Below are 20,684 nucleotides of genomic sequence, written 5' to 3' on the forward strand. Positions count from 1 at the left end.
ATTTAAACTTACACAAGCCGTAGAATCGTAGTTCAGACCGAATACCGATACCGATAACCATATCGTGATTAATACAGCTTAATTCAACATTATACCTAATCAGTGATACAACATGTAAAGGTATACCTAAATATATGTTAATACTCGTAATTAAACAAATATTGCAAAGCAAATTTTCAGGTTACATGTTTTCCTAAGCTGTAACTAACTAATTATTGACAGTGAGATTATAGTTTTACCCTGAGGCTGTTGATGCAAATGTTGTAAATTAAAACGTTCTGCTACATTACCGCAAATTCTATCACAATTTTAATAAAGTCCCAGCTCAGAATCTGATTATTTAATCTGTCATTAAAATGGTTAAATTGCTCAATTTCATTTTGACCTAGGTCAATAGTAACTATGACAAGGGCTCATTAAAAAAAAATATTTGCATGCACAATCATCGCCTTTTCTCGTGACATGCGCCACTCAACACTTGTCACAGCGACGTGATGCATGGCCTGTCCGGTTATTGCCGCTGCGTTAATCAATAAAGCCCCACCCGGGTGGAATCGCGAGCCGGTCAATCGCGACGGGTAATTAATGCCCGGCTCATTTCGCACTGGGTTATGCCAAATGCAAGCCTTTGTTGCGTGCTAAAATGGGACGCGCATTTCGAACAAAGCCTGGGACTTGTTTCGCAGTTTTGATGGTACCTGTCTTCCATTGATTGATAGGTACAAATGATTTTTGGCATGTCTCTGCGAGATATACACAGTATTCACATTGGCACGATAGTAAATGTGTAATACTTACATAAAAATGTATCCTAACACATGGCAAAATAGCGCCGAAAAATCCGCAGTATCGGATTTCCACAAAAAGACACGAACATTTGTTTTAAATATTTGACATGTGTTTTATTCGCCTATCCTATAGCTCATATGTATGGCCCGGGTCTCGTACATAATGATATTCTTGTAGACTTGCAATAAAATGTAGTGTTTATTATTTATTTTTAGTGAAAATGCCTTATGCGTTTCCAATATTCTTATCATTTGAGTAACATGAGTGAGGTCTAGCAGAGTCTGTGCGGAAAGAGAAAAGTCGTGGAATGTATATGGCCCAAAACATTTTACGACTCTTATCTTTTCGATCAGACTCTACTAACGTATACCTCTACATTTACTCGTAAATACATACCGATATTATTTATCTCGCGATTTGAATTTTTTTTCCGTTGTAATCTTGTAATTGTCAAAATCATGCTTATAGGTATCCCGTGAGAAACCTTTTACACAGGCTCTGCGAAATTAAATCTTGTTTTTGACATGACGTAGCTTATCTTGCCTATCTTCTGTATCCTTTACACGTGTAAGAATGGTGACGTTTATTATTTTTTTATCACAGAGTTCCTATGGCCACGTCTGTCTACATTTTCAGATCATATATTATTGATGGTACTGTGGATGGTATGGTGATATTGATATTGCATTGTCACCCGATTTACTCCAAATTTTTAGCTTCATCGGAAAACGGGAAGTGGGTCAAATTTAACTTGCGTGATTAAATTTGACCCACCCATCAAAAAAAGCTTGTAATACTTACTTAAAAACTGTTTTCTTGGTTTTATAGGGACATGATTTTGACAAGTTATTTTTCACCATGGCCAAATAAAGAAAAAGTCGTTCTAGTAGCACAAGTATTCCAAGCAAATATTTGGGTCACAGATAATTACTGACTCCAGACCCAATTAACGCCATGATTTATTCGGTAATAATACTAAACCAAACACTCACTACTATTAGAAAAACAACATAAAACCAAACAATTAGCCCGTCCCCTATAAATCTTCGAACGTAGGCAAAGCAATAAACTGAAGTCAAAGGCAAACGATTCGATACTAACAGGATACCTAGGTATTTCTATCTGTCGCTTTGACCTCGCCGGTTTTTGTCGAGTAACGATTTAATATACGTTCAGACGTGATTGATGAACGTCGAACGTGTTTGATACTTTGATTTAGTTTCATGTCAAGGTTGCACAAGGGTACAGAGGTTATCTCAAAACTCTCTAAAGATAAAGTGGTAACGGAGTAATATCGTTTCGATTCAAGTAGTTTTTTCAACTTTTTATTTAGAATAGGTAGTTAAATTTATTTATTAAAAATGTAGGTAGGTATATACCGGGTGTGGCCTGTAACACGAGCAAATAATTAAAACATAGATTGTACTCCTCAAACGGTGACACTTTTGTTCAACAACTTTTAAAAATTATTCTGTATTTAGAGTCCCTATTTTTCATACAAAATAAATATTATCTTCAATGAACGCCATCGCCACGCCATATCATTGTGATTGACGTTGCTTGTCACGCCTTAAACATAACAAAATTCGCAATACATTGCGTCTTATAATACACTTTAAAGTGTATTAGAAATCAAACCACAAAGTATTTTTAAATGTCGCTGAACAAATGTTGGTCAGTATGAGGAGTACAGCCTACAGTTAAATTTTTTGCTCATATTACAGGCCACACCCGGTAGATACAACTAACACTTACAAATAAAAATTAAAACTTTAGTCGTTTATTCAGCAAATTTTTGAGTTCTAATCAGGCCGGTAGAGACATCAAGCGGACTTCGTATCCCTTTGCAAATCTAAATACCTAATTATTTTATAATTTTGGCGTAAATATTGTTTATCATATTCGAATATACTGATACGGTGGCCATCAAATATAAATGCCTAAGTGCTCAATAATATCTGTACATGCACTTTAATATCTTGATAATAGAGGCTTTCAGATATTTTCGAACACCTTAGCCGCTCAGATATATCTAATGGTAACTGTCTGTACCATATCAGTTGTACGATGTAATGGTGGATACATGACTATTGTTTCCGAAAAGAACGTACAAATTCCACTTAACCGTGTCTTCATTTGCAAATCGACTCGCGTTAAACAGCTCCAAAATCGAAAATCCAGAGACAGTAAAAGGTAATGTGTCCATAAAATCAAATGAAGCTCGCCGCTCCACGCTGAGCTTCCAAGAAAAGAAAATCAATTAAAGGGAACTAGACTTAGGGGGCACTTTACAGTGATGGCGTTACGTTTAATCCCGCCTTTTTATGCCGTCCCAAAGGGCTGAATATTTTAATTCGTAATGAAACCTCTTTGTTTCCGGCGACTCTAAAAACTTTCAGATTAGATTTTCTAACTCTTCGCGTTTTATTGAAGTCGCAAACAAACTACCTATATTGTTTATTTTATAGAAAAATTGCATTGTTTAAAATTTTTATTTAGTATGTTAACAATAATTATTGTCTACAAGATTTACCTACGTATAGTATAGGTATATTAAACTAAACAGAGCACTTTTACAAACTAGTAGGTAGTTCCCTTTCGATTTTGTAGTACTACTAATTACGTCTTAATAGTAGTCTTGGGTAATTGTGCTACATTAGAGGATGTACCGTTTTGTATAGGTACTATTCTACTGAAACCACCGGCCCCCATAGAAGTCGGTTTTTTTTCTTAAAAAATATTTTAGTAGAAAAGAAAACCGACTTCTATGGGGGCCGGTGAAAGATTATTGTAGATTGTGCACTATGTTGAAAAGGAGGTAAAACCACCCAATTGTCTACTAGCATTTCGCTTCTGTAAGGGTCGTAGTTCTAATAGCCTAACCTAACCCACTTCTCTGATAGCAGTTCGGTTCTGTGAGGATCGCAGTTCGAACCTAATCAAACCCACTTTTCAAGTGGCATTTCGTTTCTGTAAGGCTCGCAGTTCTAACCTAACCTTACCCTTGTTCGGTTCTGTGAGGATCGCAGTTCAAACCTAACCTACCCACTTAACGGCGCATGCGGTGCGGTGTACGGGGGTTTGAGCGGGAGGGGCTAGTAAGATTGGCATCATCATACTTTTATACCTACATTTTATGGTAGGTAATCATAGTGGTTTATTTAGTTAAGGTATCATAGTGGTTTTCCGGGTCAAGGTCCGGGTCCGAGTCTGGGTCCGAGTCCGGGTCCGAGTCCGGGTCCAGTCCGGGTCCAGTCCGGATCCGAGTCCGGGTCCGAATCCGGGTCCGAGTCCGGGTCCAAAACCGGGTCCGAGCCTGGGTCTGAGTCCAGGTCCGAGTTCGGGTCCGAGTCCGGGTCCGAGTCCGGGTCCGAGTCCGGGTCCGAGTCCGGGTCCGAGTCCGGGACCGAGTCCGGGTCCGAGTCTGGGTCCGAATCTGGGTCCGAGTCCAGGTCCGAGTCCGGGTATGAGTCCGGTTCTGGGTCCGAGTCCGGGTCCCAGTCCAAGTCAAAATCGAAATTCGAAACCACCAAACGTGTACTATGCATCGTTGAAGAGTTATGTTCTGGTCATCATCAGCAGTTCCACTCCATCAAATGCGACAGTTATTAATGAAAATGCTTGATTTTATGATGAAAATACAAAAATCTCTATACGCATGCCTATAAGATTTGAGGAGTTCCCTCGATTCCTCATGGATCCCTTCATCAGAACTCGAGCTTGACAAAAATGTGGCTTAAAAACTTAACTTGCTTAACAAACATAACTAAAAGGACAAATCGCCAAACGTGAACTATGCGTCGTTGAAGAGTTCCGTTCTGACTATCATCAGCAGTTTCACTTCATCAAATGTCACTTTTTTGGATGTATATGCTTGATTTGTTGATAAAAACCCAAAAATCACTATATGTATGCCTTTAAGATTTGAGATCCCATCATCAGAACTGGGTTTTGACAAAAACGGGACCAATCTGTATGCGTATACATACAATCAAAAAAAGAATTTTCAAAATCGGTCCAGTAATGACGGAGATATGGAGTAACAAACATAAAAAAAACATACAACCGAATTGATAACCTCCTCCTTTGAGATTTGGAAGTCGGTTAATGAATTCTACATTCTCATTCCTACCTCCGAGCCGCAGTTCAGCCGCCGCCTGCGCGCTGTCCATGTCCCGCTCCGCCACGCACTGGTACATCCCCCTGTGCGCGCGCACGACACCATGCACGCGCAGCGTCCGCTCCCCCCCTCCCACGGGCACGCCGTCGTGCAGCCAACGCACACGTGCCTCACCCTCCACAGAACAGTTGAACATCACTGAGCTTCCGGAGTTAGCCACCTGTAAGCAATAACAGACATTGACGCACTCTGAAAGCTGAAGACAACTCTTGATAATGTTTGGGAGAAAATTAAATTAAATTTCATGAAATATCTTCGGCTTCGTGAAACTAAACCTCTAAATTATTCTTATTTTATCAAGCAATGTGTAGCGTTTCCGTTTCTGGCATTTTACTGAAGATATATGTAGATAGGAAACGTATAAGTACCTAGCACAGCTCTACTATTCAAACTAAATTCCATTTTCTTTCAGCAAAACCAGAGATACAAATAGCATACATTGTGTGAGTCGACATGAAAATCGACGTCTTTCAGATATTTTTATGAAGTTTTATGTGGTTTTACAGTTTTGTCTTCATTTTGAAATTTGTAACTCTCTTTGAGATTCACAGAAACAATTTTTCTCAACTTTGTTAGATAATATTATGATCTATCCATTCTCAGTAACTCTTTTATCATATAGGCGATGCGATGCGGGTCGTTTGCTAAGGAAACCAAACTTTGTGCAGTGGAAACTTTAATATTATGCTAAAGTTTTTAAGATGTCGAAGTTTGTTTGATCATATCGTCTATTAGTATATTAGATAAACTCTGGTGTTTCAAAGTGTATAAACATTTTCATACTCATTTCACTTTGTGAGTTTAAGTTTATAGATAGGCGCTTCGATTTTTGTATCGCTTTTATTAAATTGTTAAATAAGGAGAAATGTATGAATAGGTTATTGTAGGTACTAACCTACTCATACATTTCTCCTTATTTAAGTAGAGACTCCTTAGAGTAAGTATTCTAAGTTAGTAAAAGGAGTAGAATTTAGATATGACATCTACCGGATCGTACCCGGATGATTGGTCTTATCACTAGTGATACTGATCATAAATAAGTTCTAAAATGGATTGTTAGAGGTTAATATTTTGGCTCAACTAACGTTAAGTTATGTATAATTTTATTACCTTATGAACATTATGTAAAAGTTCTCTTGTGGCCTATTTGCTGAATAAATGTTTGATAACAATTTATCACGGGAGTGACCCATGACCCCATGATCAGATTTTAACTTTCGTTTCAAAAAGACCATTATGCAACTGCAGGTATTTTAACTGAGAAATGGTAAAGTAAACTTGTTCTTTCGTCCAACGAATACTACATAACACAATTAGAGATACAATCAATCAATCGGAAAACAAATCTCATTACAACGACTAGTCCAACTCGAGCCAATCACTGGGCCATCTCAGGCACAAACAAAGGCCCGCGGGTTTGACAGGCGATCGGAGCGCACCATGCATTATTCAGCTGCCAGGACGTGACGTAACTACTGGACGGGTTGGCCCAATGTGTGAACATTTTGATAGATACGTTATTGTACAGCGTGCTGTAAAATTGCATGGACACATTGTGAAAATAAATTTATTCATAGTAAAAGGTTTTCGAGATAATCGAACTTAGTACATGGCTACTAAAAAAGAACGAAAAGTTCGATTATCCCGAAAACCAAGAAACTTTATAATAATAAATATTCAAGCTACCTATATACCTATATTCATAATTAATAGGGAATATTAGGCAAAGCTCTGCGTAGGTGGCACCTTTGTGGCACATACAGTAAACAAACCACATTGACACATGGCCTACCGCGAAACAAGAAAATCGAAATTTCGTTATCTAATCTCTCTATAACTCTTGCATATTCGAGCGATAAAGAGGCAGATAACTAAATTTCGATTTTCGCGTTTACCGGTAGGCCCTTGTTAACAAACCGCCTTGATGCATCAATGTCATATTTTATTGTCTGTGAAAACTTGTCAAAAAACAGTTTAAAGCACAGTATGTATAAGTTAATCTATGAATTTACTGAGTCGGTAGTGCTGCACTCTGGCGGCAGAACATTGCAGTAATATCCCCTATTGAAATGATATCGAAGAGGTCCATCCAGTCCATTGTTTTAAATTAGCTATGTTTTCACAGATTATAGAGGACGCGCATGACGAATAAGTCAAAGGAACGTATATTTATTTCAAAGAAATGTAAAAGCCAAAGTAAAATTTGACATTTTATTAAAGTAACTGAAAGTAGATTTTAATGAATGAGCTCACATGTACCTAATTAATTCGAATTAATTAGGAGTTTGAATCGCGTCAAGAACTTTTAACGAACTTACGACCTTCGAACAAGGTCGACGAAATGAAGGAACTTCCAAGTCTCGTAGATATTTTGATAACAACGAAGTAATTACTAACAGGCGTCATTCAAATTAGGTCGGATTCGCGATTGGAGGTAGGTAATTACACCTGTTTAATAAAATAATGTATTTATAATCACACCACGAGAAGGTATAATATAACCACGTTCAAGAGAGTATGTTTAAGAGTATAGATTAGAAAATCATAGTTGCGACCAAAAAAGCGTTGAAAATCGTCTTAAGTGTTAAATATTTTTGTTACTATATTCATTTATAAGTAAGCTAAGTATCATACCACATTACAATGCATTGCTCCATTGTTTATGCATTGTTTATGTATTATGTTTATGATACCACATTTGTTACTATTTATTGTTATATCTTCCTAGACTTTGTGTTCTACTTCAGTCTGTCAGCAGTATTTTTTTAAACAAACATTTATTTAGTATTTATAAATCGACACTTAAATAAAATAAACACACAAATAAAATAAAAAACGACGCACGAGCTCATGCAGATCTCCAAATATAAAAATGTTTTCATATATATTTAGACAGATAGACACCGTCTTCATCATCTACACAGGTGTTCAAACCTTTATTTACGATATGAACCTATTGTAAAAATCCCACAAAAGCTGATCTAAGCTTCCTTTCATACCTTGTGCCGCCTCACAATTCTCCATCTATATTATTAGCAACCTTACTTCGCGGTGTTACAGTTCACTTCCCCTCATCTCGTATTCCAGTCGTACTCGTCAGGTGTCAGTCCACATTACACACTCAACAGCATATTTGTACCATACGAAAATACGCTGTGTGTCAATGCAGTAAAAACTCTGACATTTTACTGGCCAATTGCTGGATATTCCGCCGACGAGCATATGACATCGGTCGGATGTGTCTTTCGGCTAAGAATGCGTTCGGAATATTTATTTTTCAATTTTCCCGAGACGATGGGGGTTGTGATCTGAATTTAGTGTGTTCGAACGCTTTGTATTTTTATCACGAGTTTCGGAAAAGTTTACTGTATATGTGTAATTGTGTATGTATTGTGATAAGTACGTGACGTTCATGTAATGTATTGCTTAATAAATAAATTGTATTATCCAAAGTTCAGTTTAATCCTGATATTGAAATTTTTCCTTAGCTTTTAATGTCACTATGTACCTATTTAGCTAATATTAGATACAGTACGTAGTGATTTCGTCCATTTTCAATAGATAAAGGCGAGCAACAACCCATTATTTATATCAGATCGATAAAAGCCAGTTGGTATAAACTTTAAAAATGCGATTTAAAGGAGAGTTAGTTAAACACGTATGTGCCCATATTACTTATAGTTTAAGGAACAACCACATAATGTACCTACCTATCTGACAGCATTCAATATTATGATGAAAATGACACAGTTACCTAATTATCAGCGCTTCTGTTCGACTCACTGTGGCCAAAACGGTGTAAAGGCCGAACCTTTGAGGTTAACTGAACCACAGTAACTCGTATTTTGCCAACCGGCTGAGCCGTGTGCCTTGTTAACTAGCGTTATTCGCGTTGCAATACAGCAGTTTAAATACTGGAGAATAGTATTAGTAGTATCATTTACTACGATACTAGATTGGCCATGGCCAACTTCTGAGAAAGCTTAAATATTGTAATTAGACCATTAATTTCATTAAGAACATCTTCCTCTCATGAGTCGGTAAGTTATATAGTCTATGGTAATCAAACACCAACCTTAAAAAAAGAAAACTATTGACTTATTCATTAAAATCAGCTCCGCTTTAAAACTAGCTGTAGTAACGTAGAAAGTGTAGAAACTGTAGAAAAGTAGGATCTTAAAGAAGTTACCGTATCAAAATCATTTTAGCAACATCTGTTCTCTTAATCCTATATTTTCTAGAACGTCTTTAGGTATTTTTAACAGCATATTTTATAAACTTACAGTAACTCAAAACGCCTAAACTTTTATCTCACGAAAGGTTAACAAAATAGCCAAGTTTCCGAGGGTATTTATTCGTCCTTTACTAAATTTAAATAGGTCGTCTAGAATGTTTCGAAATTCAAGTTCAGCAAACTTTACTTATTGAGATTAACTTGTTTGATACTGACTAAATACCAGAGTAAGAATCTTAATGTATTCTGTCCAATTCTTTAAGTATAAGTAAATTGGAACTAGCGCCAAACATATTATGTGTACCCATTGCTATCTTGTATTATTGGTCTGCTCGTTTGATGATGATGATGATGATGATACTGAAGATGTATTAAGAATGAAACAGTACCTGTAGCTGAGGATGTACAGAAGCCACCAGTCTTGCTCGTACCGTCAATCGAGCGTCACGTCTCTGTTCTCCATACTGATTGTGGGCACGGCAAGTCCACACACCGGCATCCGCCGGCTGAGCCCGACGAATAATCAGGACTTGATCGGACACGGATATACGTATGCTGTTTGACACGGGGCTGAGACGGCCGTTGCTGTGACGGAACCAGCTGGAGAAAAAATATTATTTTAATGACAACCATTTGATAAAAGCGTCACACGAACACAATCGTTTTGGAAATTCCTTGGGAAGTTCCAGGAAGCTGTTTAGGAAAGGGGAAAACCTTTCGAGTAGTGGACGTCTTGGCTATGTTTATCATTAAGTTTTTCCTTATTGACTTTGTTCATCTCTGTAGTGCGTTAAGAGCCCATCAACGTGCACACTAGCACCACAGCTAAGTAATCGTAATTATTTAAATTTAACGAAAGATATTGAAAAGAGGGGGCCGCTACGTACTGTATTGTGTATTTAAGTACCTTTTGAATACGTCAAACTAGTTTTTATGTTGCTGGTTTCGTCGATATAGGAACTTTTTAACCCTTTTTTCAACATCTTTCGTTATATTTAAATAATCACTATTATTTAGCTGTGGCGCTAGTGTGCACGTTGATGGGCTCTTAATGTTTACTTTCTTTATGATACTAAACTTTCTGTTCCTGAGAGTATGTTATGTCGTTCTAATCCGTTGTTAGTTGTTTAAAGTTTTCGAAAAAAGGAATGGTAAATCTTAGCACCTGTTTTTTGTAGTATAGGGCGAAAAAGCTCTATTTATTTATCAGGCAGGGAAGTGTTGTTTTAATCCTCAATATTGGTGTACAATAAACTATTATTTACACAGAACACCGACAAGCCGGTAAATACAATTGAAACTGTCGAATTATTGTCAACATTGGTTGAATTAATTGAGTGGCCCATCGAACAGATGCTTAATTAAACTCGCCTTCTTACGGAAATCAATTTATTTCCGATCCACATAAATACATCTATGGAAGAACTCAGTCGGAAATTGATTAAATTATAATTTCAATTTGAATAAAACTCATCAAAAGTGCTATCTTTTTATGAAGTCATAAAATTGGAACGTTAAAAATTAACAATTCCATTCGTGCAATATTCTAAAGACGCTCGGCCCGAATTCGAAGATACCGTAAAATATGCTCCAGTATTTAACGTTGTTCTTAACGAGCCTTTATCATTTGTACCTACTCGTTACCTAGGTAAGTACATTTATTTTGGAGCTTAGATACACTCGTACATGCTCTTTCTATTACTATATTTTTACGGATAATGTGACGTACGTGCTATGCGATGGAACAAGATCGCAATAATGCTTGCTCGTTTTAACGTATAACTGCCTTCTTTAGATTAGCCAACATTTTTCCCATCATGTTGGTAAATTAAGTTTAGACCTAAATGAACGATAAATAGATCCAGTTTTTCAACCGACTACAATATTTCAACGATGAATGATTAGAAGAACTTACAATGATTCGATTTCATGTTTTTTATGAATGTTTGTTACTTTCCTCTTTGTTACCTTTTAACTCCGTTTCTTCACATCCGATTAGGTTTTTTTTTGTTTTAAATCCAGTTAAATATTCTAGTTCTGATACTTGAATCCATTAGAAATCTAGGGAACTCTTTAAATCTTAGGTGTACATACAGTGATTTTTGTGATTTCATCAACAAATCAAGCGTTTACATTTGAAGTGGATGAGTGAAAATGATAAAATTTTTGATACGACGACGGCAATCATAATATGTACCTACATATAGGTATATTTTAGGTACCTTTTCACCCACTTTTTACATAACGCTGAGTGACACACGGCTCGATTCGGGAAATGAATTACAGATTTACTAGGTATGAAATAGTAAAGATATGTGACGTTCCACGGCAAAAGGTACCTTATGGCGGCTGGCGCCGCGATCCGGGAAATGAATTAGAAATTCACTAGATATGAAATAGTAAAGATATGTGACGTTCCACGGCAAAAGGTACCTTATGTCGGCTGGCGCTTACGTTGCATAAAATAAAAATCATTTATTTCAGATTTTAGGTCCATTTGGGGTTAGTATCATTATTACTAAACTTAAAAATTAGGGTTAACATCATATAAAACTAAATAATACATTAAAATTTAAAAATAAATAAAACAAAACTAACTTAACCCATGACCCGGTACATACGGAACTGGCGCATGCAGACCGAGCCAGTGCCTAATTAGGGGGCTGTCCCACCTTTCAGAAACAATGCCCAGGATTCCATTGGGGCTGTCCCGTATCCTGCTCAGGGTTGAAGCATACCTCTTTCGCATGATGGCATGGAATCCATCTATTCCGGCATTGGCAAACATCCCCGAGGCGCTACAGTAATGAGGCAACCCCATCAGAACCCTGAAAGCATTGTTATATTGTACGCGTAGCACCGCAATAATATTGGAGCGGCGTTAATAATAGCGTAAGCGCCAACCGCGATAAGGTGCCTTTACCCGTGGGACGTCACATATCTTAACTATATCGTATCTAGTTAATATCTAATTCATTTCCCGAATCGCGCCGGCAGTTAAATATATCTAGAGGAAAGAATTTTACTCGCAAACATTTAAATATACCTGTATGTAGGAGGTGGGCTTCCAATAGCGCAGCATACTAGTCGAATGTCTCCTCCCTGCACGACGGTCTCATCCTCTGATATCATCAACATTCGTGGTGCCATGCTTCCGGAGGGATCTGTTCACAAATACATGATTGTAAGACATAAGTACGTCTAGAACTCCGATTTAAACTTTCACGATTTTTACACAATATCAATTCTACTGAACCACGAAGATAATGGGGCCAATTCAAACGTACACTGACATCAGAATGATGTTTGAAACATGTCATTTAGTTATCAAGGGTCTCGCTTGCGCCAAAACATGTGCAAGCAAGTACGACCGAAATACAGATATCATTCTGATGCCAGTGTACGTTCGGATTGGCCAGACCGATTATTTCATGGTTGAATCAAAACAAGATAAAAATCGTAACAAATACTAAATTAGAATCGGCTACCGTTTAAAGTGAATAACAAGAGTTCCAATTGTTGCTAAGATAAACACTTCCTTTTTAGCAAAAAAAAGTTGTAGGATATGATTTTACATAACTGACGATCTCCTTAAGAACGGAACGTCACAAGAACACATAAAAAACGCCGACTTTTGGTCTTGGAATGTACTTAACTGCAAAGTCTTAAAGTGCTTTTATAGAGAAATATACGTAACTGGCTCAATCGATAACTCGGTAACCATAAAAAAACATACCTAGCAAGCGAGCGAAGTACAAACTTAAGTGTTCTCCAAGTTACCATACCGCCGATAAAATGTAAAATTGGTCCCAACGAGCCCGCAAAGTGCGCTGGATAAAGAAATCGAGCAACAGGTTTGTATTGCGAGCGAATATTGGACGGAAAATATAGGGATTTGTTACGAAAACGACTGAGAATTGGAGAGAAGCATGAAATCTTTTTACTCATAGCAGCCCAGGTTTACACGTCAGCGCGAAGAGCAATGTGTTTACGTAATCGGAATTCTCGGCAATAGCCCATATGGGAATCGTTTTAATTTTGAAAAAAAGTGCTGCAGCGTTTCTTAACAGGATACATTAGTGGTATTTTTTTCATACAAACATTCTCGACATTTTCCTCTCTGGATTCTGGATTACTTATTCAAGAATGAGTAATTTTTTTATATGAGTTCAATATTACCAGTATCTGTGTCTGTACGTTTTGCTTTTTTTGATATTCTTGTTCTTATACGAACTAGGTTACTTCAAATAGCGCTAGAAACGGTCAAATAAATGCGCCGTACACAGACACCTAGCATAGAAAATCGGCAACAATAAACGCAAAGATCAAAACGGTCAGACACAGATAATTTATTTTTTCATTCCGTTCCCAAAATTTCGTTACGATTGGTTAAGTTTTGGAAGAGGAAAATGTCGATAACGAAACGTCGATTTTTGAGATTTATACGCAAGATTTTTCGCCTAAGCTGCAGGTTGTCCTTATCGCACTAAGTTTAGGAGCTGTCCTCGTCAGCGCGACGGAGATATTTACCTAAAATTCTTAAAGTTAAGAAGGGGCTCAGCTAATATATCCTCTGAAGCTAAATATTTAATAAATGATTATTGTATGGAACAACATACGTCAGGTGTTCCTATTTAGTAAGAATAAAAATAACGTAAAGAATGTTGTCAGGGGTTCTAGCCAAGGGACAGTGGTTTATAGGTACCTTTAGCTCTTAAAATATTTATTATCTATATACTTTTTGAACATTTGGAAACTCACGTGAAACAGCCAATAAAGCAGAAGCGCTCCGTCTTTTCTCCCCCGTCAACGTGTGTTGAGCTTCGCAGGAGTATGAACTGGTGTCGTCGGGTCTAGCGTCACGAACCACGAGAACGTCGCCTCTACTGCCCGCGACGATGTAGCGGCCACCTGTATGATAATAATTACATATTTCCTTTTGACAATCTTCTCACATATAATTTAAACAGTATTTCTACCGTTACAACCGTTCAGAGGTAGGCAAAAATAACCACGTTATGGATTCCACACGATGGGCGAGGATCTGGTAGGCCCAGACGGAGATGGCGGGATGACCTGGACGCATATCTTAACGACTGGCCGGAGAGGAGATTCGTCAAAACCGAGACGAATGGAAATCGAGGGGAAATAATAATATGTAATATTATTATTGTCATATTTAAAATTATGTATGGCTTTTATGTTCTTAATGTCTACAACACAATCAAGAAAAACAAAATAGTTCAAATGCGCTAGAATATTTGTATTTTGTTGAGTATTGAAATGTTACAGTACCTAACAATTCACCTGAATTTGAACGAGGTTTACACGGAAATTCAATTTTACTCGGCTATGAACAACCTCAAAACGCTCCAACCCATCGAACGCGATGCCCCTTCAAACTGGCAGCCCATAAAACAAATAAAAAGAAATATGGATCGTCGTTTTTATACTCAATAAAACAGTCTACTTAATACTTGGCAGTAAAGTTGTTCCCTAGCGCCCGTCGTGAGCTCGGGCCATTCGCTGTTTGTTCTCCTACCCCCGGTTTACGATCAGATAACTTTCACTCGCGAGTTTTTCAATGAATTCTAAATGTGGTACTACGACATCTTGCGTCTCACTTTGTTTAGGGATCCACTTATATTCTAGGAAAAAATAAACGAAAAAGTTTTGGCATAATAACTGCCACATTACATTTGCAACTGTAATGAGAACATTTTTGTGTTAAAGCGCCATTTATAGGTACAACAATAGATGTAAGAACAGAAGGTATTTTTGTTTTTTAAACAATAATGGATATTTATTATGATTCCGCACGTACAGTAACATAATTATAGGTCTCGTCCCACGCCATGCCCCTACCACCAACACGCCCGCCCGTTGATGACAAGAGATTATTATTTGAATAGGCCTCCATGAGTTAATTACCTTAAATTGTACAAATGTACGTTTCTAAATAGATAAAAGGGTAAGATGCACACAGACTGTAACAATAATTTAATTTGAATGTTTTGTAATTTTTTTTTTCAATATTTATTCACTGTAAAAGGGAAAAAGAAAAGTAAAACGCTTTTGATTCCTGAATCAAAAGCGTTTTACTTTTCTCCCCTCCAATCCAATCCCCTGGGATTGAAAAGTAAACAATCAAATACAATTACGCGATAGGTAAGTAATTATTTTCTGTTTATGATTTTGATCTCATTCTTAGATCTCATAAATGTTTGTGTTTTTCATTCGTATTCTTATTTTTTTATGTCTTTAGCGGACTCATGGTTATTGCAAGATGAAGAAAAAATAAGGCAACAAATAAATTAACCTAAAGGTAGATGTCGTGTTGGCCACTGTGCCAGTAGGTCCATGTCTTCTCAATCTTTAAACTAAAGTAATTGTCAGTAGAGGTGACAGCAGGGTGTCATCCATTGGGCATTAGCTAGTTGAGCGAGATATGTACCTTAATTAACGTACCAACGCCAATTCCTGAAACTAATCGAGTAGGTTAATAGTACTAGTAATTAGTAATTATCCATAAATGCTGTTGAGCGAGTTTTTCTTCCATCTAAGATTTTAAAAACCGTTGGAAAATACGTTATCATTTCTGGTGCTGTGAGTTCAGGTCCTTCTTTGAATGCACTGAGCGGATAGCCATGCGTGGCCGGGATCGCGTATATCATTGTGTTGGGTTATTACCGGGTTGATGATGAAAACTAATACTTGTACCAATATTTTAACTTTATTCATTTGTTATAAACATAATAAAACCAATTTACAATAAAATATTCAAGACGTCTTCACTCTAACTTGTCCGTACTCGAACTAGCCACTTGTCACTGCTGTACCCACTTTTTATAACAATTCAACATGGCGGGTACCAGTGACAAGTATGAGTCAATTGATACTCTTTTATAAATTATTCATAAACAAAATTAAGAATGATCAAAATATAAGCTATTAATAAATAATGATCCTTACAGCTCGGCCATCCTGTTCGAGGCGAGACCCTTCGCCAAACCTTAATATAAAATAGTTAAAATGATAAAAATAAAGACAAATTAATGAAAATAATGAATCAAAATGTATACATTAAAACAAACCAAGATTCACTGATCCAATATTACTATGTGAATGATATTTATGCACATAATATGCTTATTCAATAATAATAAGTAACAAGAGAAAATAAAATTACAAACACGTAATACTCATGTGCACTCATGATTGCACGATATATACTATTAATAAGATTATAATTATAATGTGTATTATTGTTAATTATTAGGCATTAATAAAATGATAATTAATGATAATTAGGAAATAGGTGGCCGATACCAGAACATAATATTATTCAAATTATGGTTTTCGAAGAATTTTCACAAGTCTGTTATCAAGGTTATAGAAACTATATGTCATCATAGAAACGAATAAATTTAATTAGTTCGGCCTGCAGAAAGATAACAATAGTAAGATTACGCAATCTAGCATTATTAAGTTTTCTTTAACACTTGTTAAATTTCAATAATTATGATCAAGAAATATAATATAATATACGTACACAACACCATTCACTTTCGCACGTAAATATTCAAACCGCTATACATGGATCACTTCCCCAACAGAAGATAGTTGCGTCACCGCGGGTTGCGCCGTCTGCCTAACCGACGCCACGTTCTCATTAACTGCAATGGTGCCACCGACCACGCAAGCTCTGCCCACTGCGATAGTGCCGTCGACACATCTGAAGCTGTCCTCGATGAAGATGCCGCCAACCACGCTGATGCTGCGCAACACGGGGCACCGGATCTCGTGACACTACTAGCCGCAGCTTCGCGTGCCATGATGCCAGCATTCGAAGACTCTGCCGTGTAGTCAATGATCGTACTTCTGCGTAGAAGCATCTTAGTTCTGCTAAGAAACATGAATGTCATCACCCTGGCCATCTCACCTAGGCACTCCTGGGTCGGAAGTGATTCCACACCCCGACCCTCTCACCTGGGCACTCCTGGGTGGTAATGGAATACCAAACCCTGGCCCTTTCACCTGGACGCTCCTGGGTCGTTCTGAAACTTTCAAGACTTTCTTTAGATATATGAAATTAAAACTTTCTTTTTTAAATTATTATTGAATACTCGTGGTTTTATTTCATTGATTTATTTAATCATTAATCTTTATATTGTAATCGTTATATCGATTTAAGCATGTTATGAATTTATTGTTTCACGTTTCAATTATTTTAGTACATAAACGACATGGCTACCAAATTGTACCTAATTTGTATTAATTATTATAATATTTGTAAATAAAATAGTCCACAATTCACTATATCATGTATTGCGCAATAAGGTTTAATAATGAAAATAGGACATAAGTGTCACATCTCTATAAAGAATGCATGGTTCTGATTTTACATCTTCGGGCCCAGCCCGTAGTTGACATGAATGCAATCATAAAAGTGACAGATTATGTTTTTTTTGTTTGGGCTACTGATTATCTGATGATATAATATGTTGATTTAAATTAACACAAACTTTTGATATTACATCGAACGTTACCTGTTGCCAACGATTTTTTTTATTAAGATATCTTATTGTAGAGGTAGTTCTATTAACCTGTTATTATCAACAGTCAAAGTTTTATATTTTAATATGAATGCGACCGACTAATCCTCATTCGAACCGCTTACACGCCTTAGGTCATAAATATAGCCATTAAAGATCCATCAAGTAGGTATAAGAACATAAACTAAGTAACCGTTAGGTTTTATAAATTTGAATGAACGAATGAATAATTTTATTACAGAAGTTCATAACTTCATTACAAGAACTAATTCCTCATCACATAAAATGGATTTAAACATCAGACATAAACTAGTTAATTAATTATTCCACATGAATGATGAACATCTACATTGCGATTTATTTTTAAAAGTATTTGGTCATTATAACAATACTCTTAGCGAATCTAGATCGAATAATATTCATGTTACAAAGTGACTAAGAAATACTATGTTTTTTTTTCAACAGGTTTTATCTGAACCAACAAGTTTATTATTGTAGTTGAGTTTGAATACCAAATATTTAATTTCCAGCTATAGGCGTGTTTTTTTTTTCAGAAACTAAAGTCTAATAGGTATTACGGTGCATTTGTTATCCTAATTCCTTATTCGGACATATCTAAAGAATTAATGATAATACCAATTAAATCAGATTCGACAATTAATGCATGTAATTATGTATGTATGCTTGGAGTATATTTATTATTAAAATTATTCTGGTTTTACGAAAATAAGACTTATTAATAAATTAATTCGTTAGTCATAAGGAAAATATTATTACTGTTATAATTCACGTATAAAACCCTGGACACAATAAAGTGTGGCTATATAGAATACAGTTTATCCTGCATATTATTTATAATACTATTTTACTAGATCGAGATATTCGTACATAATTAATGTGAGACAAATTAAGAACCGTTTTCTGAAGCCTCATTAAATAAAAACTATATATTTAATTTTTGTAACTTTATAACTTGTATTGAAATTGACATTCAAATAAATGGGACTTTCTTATGAATGATCGATTATCGAACACGGTATTAGAATACATATAAAAATATGTAAATTCACATATGCATAATAATCATGTTTAATTGTCAAGTAATATTGAACAGTTTGACAGTATATTAAAAGCGAAGCATCTTATCAATTATTATTTGATATATAAAAGTTCATAATGATGTTGTACTATGGTGGTTTAAATAATGGAAGAAATGAGTTCCCGTGTAAATTTAAAAGCTTTACTTATGAATTAAACATAACAACATTTACTTCTTTTGCAGAGAATTTACCGTATATTCCTCAGTAATAACCATTGGTTTTATATATATTTTACATTATGAATGTCTAATCTCTATGGCTCACGCGCCCAGCCAAGTTCAAGTTGAACATTAAGAAAACGGGTATCATTAATCTACGCGTATATCGATTTCCATTACATGTCATTTTATATTTACGAACGAGCGATAATCGTTGTTTTCTTTATTAATCAAGTGTCGTTATCTAATTCCTTCGTCTCTTTTTTTTGTGAATATAAAAGTATTATTACAATCTTAGGATTTTAGCAACTCGTGTATAACACACATAATATGATATTTCATACCGTTTTAATCTAAACTGCACTCAGATGAGAACTCAACATATTAGTAATAGACGTGTAGAAATTTTATTAATTTTTCTTTGCTTATTATTACTGTTTATTATGTTTTTATGATTAAATTATACTGATATATGGTTGACTAATTATTTTAAATTGTTGTAAATATATTTATGAAAGTTGGAATAAAAGTCTAGCGCATTCATCCACGCGCGTCAAGTCTCACGCGTTCATCCACGTGCGTTTAAGTCTCGCACGTTCATCCACGCGCATTAAAGTCTCACACGTCCATCCACGTGCGTTGTATATTGTGTATACCTACACAAACACATCGATTCCACAAGATTAACATGGCGCTTCTTATCTACTGATACTAGTGTCTGCACATACGTCATCGACTCTTTATATGAAAACCACTCAACGTATAGCTCTGACTCTACGTATGGCTCTACGTATGGCTCTACGTATGACTACGTATGGCTCTACGTATGACTACGTATGGCTCTACGTATGACTACGTATGGCTCTACATATGACTACGTATGGCTCTACATATGACTACATATGGCTCTACATATGACTACATATGGCTCTACATATGACTACATATGGCTCTACATATGACTACATATGGCTCTACATATGGCTCTACATATGGCTCTACATATGGCTCTACATATGGCTCTACATATGGCTCTACATATGGCTCTACATATGGCTCTACATATGGCTCTACATATGGCTCTACATATGGCTCTACATATGGCTCTACATATGGCTCTACATATGGCTCTACATATGGCTCTACATATGGCTCTACATATGGCTCTACATATGGCTCTACATATGGCTCTACATATGGCTCTACATATGGCTCTACATATGGCTCTACATATGGCTCTACATATGGCTCTACATATGGCTCTACATATGGCTCTACATATGGCTCTACATATGGCTCTACATATGGCTCTACATATGGCTCTACATATGGCTCTACATATGGCTCTACATATGGCTCTACATATGGCTCTACATATGGCTCTACATATGGCTCTACATATGGCTCTACATATGGCTCTACATATGGCTCTACATATGGCTCTACATATGGCTCTACATATGGCTCTACATATGGCTCTACATATGGCTCTACATATGGCTCTACATATGGCTCTACATATGGCTCTACATATGGCTCTACATATGGCTCTACATATGGCTCTACATATGGCTCTACATATGGCTCTACATATGGCTCTACATATGGCTCTACATATGGCTCTACATATGGCTCTACATATGGCTCTACATATGGCTCTACATATGG

General features: G+C 36.3%; 1 protein-coding gene across 2 annotated transcripts in view; it reads right to left on the bottom strand.

Moving 5' to 3' along the window:
• Positions 1-20,684, bottom strand: part of LOC134789748 (cell adhesion molecule Dscam2-like) — a 74,492-nt gene that overhangs the window by 19,985 nt on the left and 33,823 nt on the right. For both annotated transcript variants that reach the window (XM_063760376.1, XM_063760375.1), the window contains exons 3-6: positions 13,965-14,114; positions 12,250-12,367; positions 9,593-9,803; positions 4,922-5,129 (exon numbers count right to left, since the gene is read on the bottom strand). In XM_063760376.1, coding sequence (XP_063616446.1) covers positions 4,922-5,129; positions 9,593-9,803; positions 12,250-12,367; positions 13,965-14,114 — 687 coding nt within the window. The remainder of the gene's footprint in view (positions 1-4,921; positions 5,130-9,592; positions 9,804-12,249; positions 12,368-13,964; positions 14,115-20,684) is intronic.

Source organism: Cydia splendana, chromosome 4 (assembly GCF_910591565.1).
Source record: "Cydia splendana chromosome 4, ilCydSple1.2, whole genome shotgun sequence".
Taxonomy (NCBI): domain Eukaryota; kingdom Metazoa; phylum Arthropoda; class Insecta; order Lepidoptera; family Tortricidae; genus Cydia; species Cydia splendana.